General features: G+C 34.6%; 1 protein-coding gene across 2 annotated transcripts in view; it reads right to left on the minus strand.

Annotated features, from left to right (window-relative positions):
• The window catches only part of LOC136986981 (neurogenic protein mastermind-like), a 74,275-nt gene extending 63,115 nt beyond the window's left edge, over positions 1–11,160 (minus strand). The window contains exon 1 of one of the 2 annotated variants that reach the window (XM_067284610.1): positions 10,578–11,160. In XM_067284610.1, the coding sequence (XP_067140711.1) occupies positions 10,578–10,844 (267 nt within the window). In that variant the 5' untranslated portion in view covers positions 10,845–11,160. The remainder of the gene's footprint in view (positions 1–10,577) is intronic. The other variant, XM_067284609.1, reaches the window with a different exon arrangement.
• Between the last annotated feature and the right edge of the window lie 210 nt (positions 11,161–11,370).

Consider the following 11,370-nt stretch of genomic DNA (forward strand, 5'->3'; position numbering starts at 1 on the left):
ATTGTGTAACGTAACCTGTGTAACACGGATTTTTCGGCGTAACAGCAGCTAAATCACCCAATCATTAGCCCTATTCAGTTAATTCTGTTCAACCTCTGTTCAACGGAAAAATTCAGGGTATCGTTGCGTTTCGTCTTAGACAGGTTTTACTCTCAAATCACTCTAAAAGTAATGCTTTTATATAATAAAATTTAAAGAATATTAAAGAAAATCGTAATTTCAATTCAATCGCAGAGGGAAAAAATATAAAAAAAGGATTAAAATTTTAAAAATCTAAATTATATATTTTAAACACAGGGTGGCCCAAAAGTCAGTCGACCGAAGCGTATACTTTTAAAGCCAGTTCGGTTAACCGACTTTTGGTCCACCCTTTCTATTTCAATCGATTGCAATTAGGCAGCTTTCACATGGTCTAGATTAGAATAAGTTTTAATTAAGAAGTGACGACAACTGTATCGTTTTTTATGCGGTTAAACAATATTTGCATCCGGTTTGGGGCGTTTAGTATATATTGAGACAGTCCTTAACCCCAGTTCAATCAATAGCAGTGATTAGGAATAATTATTATCCTAGATAGGCTTATATTAAGTCTGTTATCTGTTAAATTGCTTACAATAATCCTGGTGTTTATTCACGTCCTATATAATTTACCAGGTAACAACTACACAGGGAAGTAGAAGTTAGTGTTTCAGCTATTCAAATTAGGGAAACGATCGACTTTATAAAGTAAAATCTCAACTGTACAAGCCTGATTTCAAGCTTTATTATACAATCGGGTGGCCCATAATTTACAGCATCCTAATACAGTACTCGAGCCACTTTATACTGATTATTATCTTAAAATAATCATAAATATTTTTGGTTAACTCAGTTTTGGACCACTCAGAGCTACAATTTACTGAATTGTATATACTTTGCATCCTACAGGTTACTCTACTGTTAGTTTAGGTTGTAGTTTCAAGTCTGTTTTAAAGATTTCTCGCCGATATAATGAGCTGGAAATGGTGATAAAAACTGCTTCGAGCTCTTGAAAATAAAGAAAAGCAAGAGATTCCCCATATTTCCTCGCTCGTCATCTTGCCTCATCTTACAAAAATAGGCATGAAATCTCGTCGTCTTGCCCATTCTACTTATAAAAATAGGAATCAATTCTCCATATCTTCTTACAAAATGGGGCAAATCTCTCATTGAGCCCCATTTTTTTTAAGAAGATGGGGCAAGGTGACAAGCGGTACTAAACCCTGCTGCATTGCTAAATTCGCAGCATATTTGCAGTAGACTAAAAAAACACAAGTTCAAAAGGTCATAAATTAAATTTTAACAATTTATTTAAATTTATTAGTGAAATGCCAGTAAAATATATATATATTTTAAAATTATTATTGGAAAATATAATTGCAACTTTCAATATATACATATATATATATTTTTTTCCTAGACTTTTCTAGATAGTTCTTGCTTAGAAAGGTTACCCACCCTGATTTAGAACAGCATTTGGCCTAGATTTTTAAAAGATTTACGAGTTTCGATTTTAAACCCCATAAATTATCGAAATTTCCACAATTAAACCAAGTAAAAACGAAAGAGAATTGTCTCCGGCTGCGAATCGCAGCTGAGATCGGGCACAAATTCCAGCATTTTATAAGGTTGTTACGCGTATACAACATTCTAAATATGGAATTTTCAGTGCTCCCAACTTAATTGAATTATAAATTCTGTTATAAATATCAAAAAATGCAAATACGTCACACAGAAATGAGAAATAATCTCGTACAAACATCACTTGAAATGCGGTTGCGGCTGTGTTCTGCGCGTTTGAAGCGGATAATTTAACGGAGTGTTAGATGCTATTTTCTTCCTAAAAGTCGTTTTAATCATTTATGAAACCAGAAACAGAACAATTACGGTCCTTTCGATATCGATTGTTTTCGAAGATTATTAAATTGTGGCCGAAGAAAATTAAGGATCTTGCCAGAGGGGAGCCTAGAGCACGTGACCCACAAGAGCAAACCAAGCTGTAAGGGATGATAAGCACCAAAAAATTCTATTGAGCAGAAAGATATTCTGTTCCTTATCGTTTCCTTTAGTGATTATGCTTATAAATTTGCAAATTTACGTGTGAAACGTCAACAATTCATTAAATCTAGCTAAAGGATCTTCCATCTAAAGATCCTGAAGGACCTCCCATCTTGTGGAATCCGAATTCGAATGCGGGAGAACTTCAAAATTTTTATGGATAATTCGAGTGGGCATACTGGACCCTTCCGTGATCCAAATCCGTGATAGGCTTTAAGAATCCCATTGCGGGCTTGCCAAATCCATCGTGCGAACAATCATAAGTCTCGAACCCTGTGAGCATTAGGAAGTCTTCTTTGTAAAGACCATCCTAATGCTCACAGGGTGAAGAGAATTAAGAAAGATAAAATTATATCTCCGAAACTGTGCCAAGTATGTTTATTTCAACTTATTAAATGATATCTTAAGAGATAATTTAGTCTACCCAATGGTGGATAAAATGACAATCTATATACAGTATGTAAAAGTCAAAATATATATGTTTGTAAATTTAATAATTAAAAACAATGGGATCGGTATACTTAATAAAATACTAAAAACAAAGATTATTCTATGTATGTTTGTTTGTTAGGGAAAGGGTATACCGCTGTACCGTTATATATCTTCACCAAATTTGGCATCGATATTCTTTGACGCCCTAGAGAAAATATTGAGGAGGTCCAAAACCCAGAATAAAGCCCACTTCTCTTCAGTTTTTACTTACATTTGGCATGAATATTCTTCAAAATCCTAGAAAACAATAATGTAGAATCCACCCTACAGCCCACCAGTGGCCGAGTGGATAAAATCACTAAACACTGGTAGTTGGTCGTGGCTTCGCACCAGGGTTTTTTTTTTTAGTTTTCTTCACGTTAGTAAACCTAAATAGGGGCTAGTTTTCCATAAAAAATATTCCGGGAGGCATCGCCCGTGTGTCTCGTTGCCCTTATACGAATAAAACCCAATCAACACTCCTGAAGTCCTCTCCTACTCAAGTTTAACCCGTGCAATTTGTGTTTTGCAATTACATTATTTTAAATACTCGCGTCAATAAATGTATATTTTGGTTACTGAGACCATTGTCTTTATCACTCCCTCAGAAACCCGGGCAACGCCGAACACGCGCAGTTTAGTGCTCCATAAACCAGCCACCAAACTCAACAGTGCCATGATTTTTGTATGTAAACGTAGCGACACGTAAGCAAATTATTTAGAAAAATAAGCGCATTTACATCCAAGAAAGCCAATACACAGAAGATACTTTACCTGTTTTGCTAGCTGTTATGTAAATTATTAATTATATCCTTACGAAATCACCATTGCTTGCTCGCATGATTATTTTATGCTCGCATCTATTGTCCGATGGAACAAAACAGGACTGTTCTACGCAAAATACTATGTTTATCGGCGGTAGTTGCATAGAACAATCGATGATACCTTCAACAAATCCTTAAAAAATCATGTTTAAAATGTCATAAATTAACTAAAAAGTAATTGTTAAGAACAATTAACAATAAAATTTCGCTTCCAACCTTAAAATATTTATTCACTTCTAACTGAATAATTGCAATCTCATTAATTGAAATCTATAGCCTTAGTCTACGATGATTCGTAATTATTCCGTACAAGGAGCGCCCCAAAAGTCAGTTGACTGAGCGGGTGTCATACGTTCCCGACACACTTGCGAATGAAAATTTTAAGCTGACAAGCGAGTTTAGAAAAATGCGTATTTTTTAATACGTAAAGGGTGGCCCAAAAGTCAGTTAACCAGTCTAGGAACATTTGCGAACGTGAGTCACGTTTAGAACAATGTGTTTTACGTTCAGAAAATGAGTAGAAACGTTATAAACGAATGTTTAACAATTAAAAACAATAATAATAAACGACGCTTTTAGCCCACAACTTTAATTTAGACAGAGTTAGATACAGTTAAATCCTATTTATTAGGCTATCTAAATTAGAAACAAGTTTATCGAAAAATATCCAGCTGTTCAACCACCAGAAATTGTTAAGTGTTTACAACGGTTAACTGAATTTTGGACTAATCCGTATTTTCTAAACTTGCAACGTTATAAACATTATTTTCTAAATAAAAATAATTTACAAAAAGTTTACTTGCGAGTGTGATATTTAGTACAAATTTATGTTATTAGTTACGCAACCAATCATCGTTCAGAACGTATAACCTACTAACCAATCCGCATTCGTTCAAATCAATTTGAACATTTTATACTTCAAACATTGCAAAGGACCGCCTGTATTCATTTTTTACGTTATTTTTGTTTCATTTTACGATTATTTAATAATTTACGCTATAAACAGTTTACTAAATCAATATATTGGTCTTTATAAGAAAATGTTTTAACCCAAAAAATAATTTTTAATAAATCGGGGTGCATGCTAAATTGAATTACTTCAAAAACAACAAGAATTATATTAAAATCAAACCTCGATTTAGCCTACCCATCAGTTGGACTTTAGCTTCACATTCTGTTGTGCATGTTTAAGTAAACTATTGCGAGTAGTAAGAATTATACGCAGTAACGGGGTGTAATCACAAGTTTGAGGTAGCGAGTTTCAAAATCACTTGATTTGAATCCCGTTTATATCGTATACTTAGCAATTAGCTACTGAAGAATTTCCTATTTAATATTTACCGTTCACGAATGCTCATAAACCCTCGTCGCTTTACGAGAATAGCGTTAAATCGAGGTTTTGCTCGATTTGCTAAAAGTTGCATATTAACGTTAAGGTCGCAGATGTATTTTATAATATTAAAATGAATAAATTTAATGCTGTAAAGTGAGAAATAACACTTAACAGTATCATCCACTCAGTATACGAAGACATTATACTGTTTGATATTTCATCAAAATTTTATCTAATGTAAATATTATGACATACGACTATAAATATTCCAGATGTAATGATTTATCAAGAATTTATGAAGTTAATTCTTATCTTTATATCAATATTATTGAAATGAATCTTTGCTTTAAATCAGAAGGAATTACATTAGAATGGAAAATTTTTCTCGTTTATTATAATAAATTTTATCTATATAACGTTGTAGCACATATTCTGCTCAAGCAACAACGTTATATGGAAGTACAGTACATTGTGTTATACACTTACAATAGAGGTATGCATACATGTAACTAATACGCAGAAGACGCATATTATAATGTACAACATAACATGTACTGTACACTATATTAAATGCTACTCTGCATTTATGCATTGCTTTCTATGTACATAGTACACATAGAAAGTAGTGTACTGTGTGTACAAAACGTATCGTACATATTGTAAAATGCACATAAAGAGTAGTACTTAAGTAGAGCGACACGAAGAGATTATCGTATAGTGTATATGTTACTCTGTACATGTTACAATGTTACGTACGTACGAGTACACAGTAGCAGCCGAGCCGTATACAGTGAAGTAGAATATTTGTTTACACGCAAAAAACTGTATTCATTGTGTATTAAGGCGGGCTATCACTTAAATAAATAAAATCACTTTATTTTTTACAGTACGCCTGCGTAAAGCGAACTTTTTCCGTTTTGGCAGGTTTCTGTTTTATTCAGGTTCCGTTTTAGACAGGTTTTACTGCAAAAAAATTAACATATAAAACCTTTTAAAAGTAAAATTACTGTATATCAAGCAAGTAACAAAATTTTTTATGCTAAAAATGCAAAGATGTAGACATAAATTTTAAGAATTTTAGAAGGATTTTGAGATCTAATTTTCATGTCGAAACCTTTTAAAGTAATCATTTCTATCCAATGGACCATTTATGAAGATGAAAATATTAATTTAACGAGTCTCTGATGCTTTTATTATAATCAATCAATCAGAGATGAAGCAATTGCAGCGATTTATAAAGGAAATCGCCAGAATGGAAGATGAAAATGGCAGATAAATGAATTGAAAAGAGAGAAAAGAATGTGAAGAAATATTATATTCGATACCCTTAAACGTGTAAGGAAGAAGGATTAGAATTAAGCTCAGGGTTTAGAAGATAAGTTTATGTAATCTCTCGTGTTAGCATCTTCAATAACATAACTCCACTGAATAAGTTATTGATGTATTAGATCTCATTTCTGAACGATCTGCTGTGTATCAACATAGAAAAAGGCTCTAAAATCCAGTAGCAGGGCTCTAGAAGACTTCTATCATCTGGCTCGGTTAGAAGAGGAGCCAATTAGAAGGGGTCTAGAAGAATACTGTCTTCTATCTTAGAAGGGCTCTAGAAGGCCAGTGACTCGGTTAGAAAGGGAGCCAGTTAGAAGGGTTCTAGAAAACTATAGTCTTCTAATTGGCTTCTCTTCTAAAATATTCAGAAGACTACTGATTCGGTTAGAAGGACTCTAGAAGACTACTGTCTTCTCTCAGAACGGAAGACAAAAAACTAACGACTCAGAAGAGAAACCAGTTAAAAGGGCTCTATAAAACTATTGACTCGATCAGGACAGCCAGTTAGAAGCCTCTAAAAGATAATAGTAGTCTGTACAATTTTGCTTTACAAACGACATTTGCTAACACCAAATTATGTGTCAATCTCAAATTTGTTTACGTACTTCGTTTTAGCGCCATAGTCCTCGATTTAATACCGATTTCATTAGCAAACAAATGGCGGCTCCGAATCGAAGTTTGAATGTAAACGATTTTAGTTTCACAGCCAATCATTGTCCGTAACGGATATTGAATGATCAATTCCTATTGGTTGAAGTCAATTTAAACATTTTATACTTAGAACATAGCAAAGGACCGCCTATATTCATTATTAATATTATTTTCCTTTCATTTTTACGTTTCAAAGTAAACAAAGTAAGGAATTTCAAACGTCCTATGCGATGCTTCAATTCAACATTTAAACATACGGTGGCGCTAAATCGAAGTCTAATCTTAAAACGAAAGTACAGTACACCACATATTTTATTTAATTAAAACAATATTTAAGACTTTAATAAGAACAAGACTCGCGATTTACTCCAGTTTATCTCCACGCTCGATTTAACGCTAATTACGACAGGCAAGCAAATGGTGGCGCTAAAACGAAGTTTGCAAATCGTAATGCATAGATATATTTTATTCAATTACGAACAAATATTTTTAAACTTAGAGAATTGATAAAATATTTAATTTTCTAAAGACCAAGGAGGATTTTAGCAGTCTAATCTCGTTAAAATGATAGCTTCAGTTACTATTTATTATTCATTTGTTTATCTGACGTTAAATCTTTGAAATATAAATCAACTTTATTAAATCAAAATATACGTATATATTTCCTCCCTTTTTAACGTCGAGATAATGAAAATGTAATGATAGATGTCGGCAGTAAAACGTTTATCCAATTTATTCCAACAATTATATTCAATTCTCTTACAGAAGAATGAGCACTATCCAATTTTCCGAATTGCAACTAACTAGATAATGATTATAATTTTTCTCCTTGTTTAATATTGATTTTAAAATCCAATTCTTGGTTTAAAATTGGCAAAATCTTCAGCAGTTTTCAATTAAAATCTGTATCCATTTTGGGGAGGGATCTCGTGAGAATCGGGACCGGAATTGCACGTAAGCCAAACAAGCTGCAGCTCATGAGTCTATAGTTTAGGGCCTCACGTTATAAGTCTATTGCTGAGGGCCTTTCATAATGAGTCGATACCCGAGGACCTCGCGTTTGAGTCCATAGCTTAGAGCAGGCGTGGCCAACAGTTTTTGCCCCCCGGGCCGAATTGGAAAAAACTCTGGTGAGGATCCGTAGAAAATTATCAATAAAAATCGCATTTTGGGAGTATAAATTCGAAATTACTATAGCCATTTGCTAGCCCGATAATTCGGCAGTTGTTGATCTTTATATGTAACGGGTTAGTTGTTGTTTATTTATTTATACATAATTGAACGAGGAAATTTGCAAGATCTGAGGGAAAAGCCATAAAATTATCCATAAAAATAACTTTTCTGGGGGTGTAAAACAGAAAAATCATTGGTAAAATCGAAGTAAAATTAGAATTTTAACTCTAATATTCGCTTTAAAAAAAGGAACCGAACTTTTTGTGGGAAAGGAATGTCTTTTTTTTTTTTTGTTGTTTTTTTTGCCTCGAGTGGGAGCCGAACCCACGTTCTTCAGTGAGGAAAATTAATAAATCAATAACTTAGTTATTTCCTGAAGAGAAAAATGTCTCGAATCCTAAGATTTTTCAGAAAAAAAGATGTCAAAAGTTGAATATCCTACAACTGACACCAGTAGGAATTGTTACTAAAAAACTTCGATTTAGCGCCATCATTCGACCCCCTCGTAAATCGACTGGGGCGCTAAATTACAGTGTTTTAAATACAGTAGCGAGGTCTGCACACTAAACGTAGACTTTGAGAATATCGGGGGCCTCGCCTTCTTAGAGGCCTCATCTTATTGCTCGTTTACTGATATTTTTCATCTGTATCTTTATGCCTCTAAAGAAATTAGGCCGAGGGGCCTCGAAAATACTTAAATACAGAAACATTTATGGGGAAGATCCGTTTACAGATAATCTCGGAGACTTACGAGATTGGCGCTATTTAGAGGGCGTTATATCGGGGTTTGATTATACTTTTGCATACGAATTCACACTGTTTCAGATAAACTATTTACTACGAATCAAGAGAACTATAGTAGAAGTCTCTTAATACTTTCAAGTGTTTGGGGATGAAAATCTCCACGTGCGCTGATTGTTTCCCCCTGTGTAAAAATTTTCGCAGAACATTACAACACTCTTCTGTTAGTTCTGGTATCGATTAGAGTAGCATCTGCATTCGATTTATTCGTTCGTTTGTCTGGCCGCAAAGTTTCTCGTAAACTACAGTAATTAATTACAACTTTTAAAATATATTTTATACACAGGGTGGTTCATAAATAAGTTAACCGAAAACCTGTAACAGGATGACTTTTGTAAGAAACTATATAAAAAGCTTATTTTCGATTTTTGGGCCACCCCTTATTGTTTTAATGCTTATAATAAAGATAATAGACAGTAAAATTGTCGAAATCAGTCTTAAAGAGATAAATTAGGCCTCACTGCAGGATTGGCACAGGGCCCCTCGCTTCCATAATGTCTAGGGCGAGTATTAACTAGGCCCTAGACGCCTTGGAAGGGCCTTATATATTTCTTTTTTGCGCCGGGGCCCTCAAAATATGGAGCCAGTTCTGAGTGAGGCCTTGTTACGAACAATCGATAATTACATATTTATTATTGAATAAATTAAATAAAAATTTCAATTTCTATGTATTTATTCTATAATTAATCGACAGAATGCCGATAAGATAATTCGGTAAGAGGCAAAAATCTGCAGACTTGCAGACTTTCTATTGTATAAAGATTATATTTAAAGTCATATGATGAGCTTTTATATAATTATAATCAAGGTAAACTGTTGATCAATAGATTTTATTTAATTATTTACTTTATTTCATTCACACGTTCGATGTGTGTTCTCAAGACTTCGCAATAAACCTGAACTTTGACTCATCGAATGACGAAGTTTATTCATGGGAAGGCCCTTTGTTTTGCGTTTTTCGGGTATATCTGTTCTACGGGTGGCCCAAAATTCGGTTAACCGTGTTCCAGGTATAGTTACGAATAAGAACAGGTTGTACTGAACGATCTTTGCAGAGTTTGAGTGAAAAATTATTTAAATTAAATAAGATAGGAATTTAGTCTTTATAATGGTTAAATGATTTTTGGGCCACCTTAAACAAGGGTGAAGCTTAGAGCCTCGCGCTATTAGGTTACAGTTTAGAGCCCATTATTTGATGGAAGGGTAACCAGAACTCTCCATATAGCGAACTCTCAAAGAACTGCACTAACATCGAGAGTTAACTTAAAGAGTAGCAAAGACCAACAGAATTGTTCACTATATCGAGTAATCGATGTATCGAGAGTCCACTATATTTTGTTTCGTTAAAACCGGGATTAAATCTAAGCGAGTCTTAAATTTTTTTGGGGGGGGATTCTTTGCGTTTAAGGATCAGCGACGAGCCGCGAACTACTGGTCGAGTAAATTATTAGTTCTAAATATAAGATATAGACTCACGATTTAACGACATTTAAAACAAGCCAACTTAATATCCGGAATTCTCAATGTTAATTGTCTCTACACTGATAACCTTATTAATTCCTTAAATTTCCAAATAAATATAATAAAAATAGAAACGTAGTTAAATACGTCACAGGAGAATAAATTTGTATTTTAAAAAAGGCTTAATTTTTACATAATATACAATTAAATAAAGCAAAATATTACTTTAAATGGATTAAGCAAGCTTCAGTATCATCCACACCACGCGCGCAACATTGGCAGCAGCATGCAACTCGCGCGTGCATGTAGCAAGTGAAAGTGTACCGATAACACTTAACGTCACCCGATTTAACGGCACAGAAAAAGACTTAAAATACTTCGCATCAACACCGTTTACGCGTTATAACGAGACTCGTTCAAGGCAATCACGAACTTAAAAATTGAAATAATATACATACCGAAAGGAATATGTTTGAAATTGCACGTTCTTGCTTAAAATCCTTACTTAAACTTTGATGATTTTCGCAGCGTTTCGACTTCTTAACTTTGTTTTCGATATAACGTTGCCTTAACAAGAGTGCCTCTTGACGATGCTGATCGCATATACCGCTAATTGAATGTTCGTAACGGGGGAGGCATGCATTTTGATGACGTCGATACTTTTCGAATCTTCGTTGTAATCTTTCAACAATAGCTTGCCTCTTAGCGGGTAAGATATCTCCCATACCTCTTGGCAAATTATGCCCTATAGGGCTCGACAACGCCGACGAGCGGCGTCTGGTTACGGTTAAACACCAACCGATCACCTAAATGGTAACGGATATTCCAACGATATCAGTGACGTACGGCTTGAACAAAGCGGGGAGACAACTTCCAAGCGTCTACATTCGGAGCCCTGTACTCGTCTACTACGCTGTAACGGGGAGTCACATCGGCGCGACCAGCGCCATTGCATATAGCTGCGCACCGCTCTGCAAACTTGACTCAGACTGAGCGAAGGACGTGTGTGCAAACTCTGTATAGTTACTTACACACTTGCCATCCCTCCCTCCCCTTCTGTAACGTTCGCCGTCCCTCGCGGTCTCCTTTAAAAACGTTCCGGATTGGACGCCATTAGCGATCGTACTGCCCTACATCCGGGATGGCACTTTTATAATAATAATAATAATAACAATAATAATAAAATATAAAATAAAATAAAAACACCAACAACTTTCGAGTTATTTAATTGGTTGCTCCGTTGTCTTTCGG

The sequence above is a fragment of the Centruroides vittatus genome, unplaced genomic scaffold, assembly GCF_030686945.1.
Source record: "Centruroides vittatus isolate TY-2023 unplaced genomic scaffold, ASM3068694v2 scaffold_1431, whole genome shotgun sequence".
NCBI lineage: Eukaryota > Metazoa > Arthropoda > Arachnida > Scorpiones > Buthidae > Centruroides > Centruroides vittatus.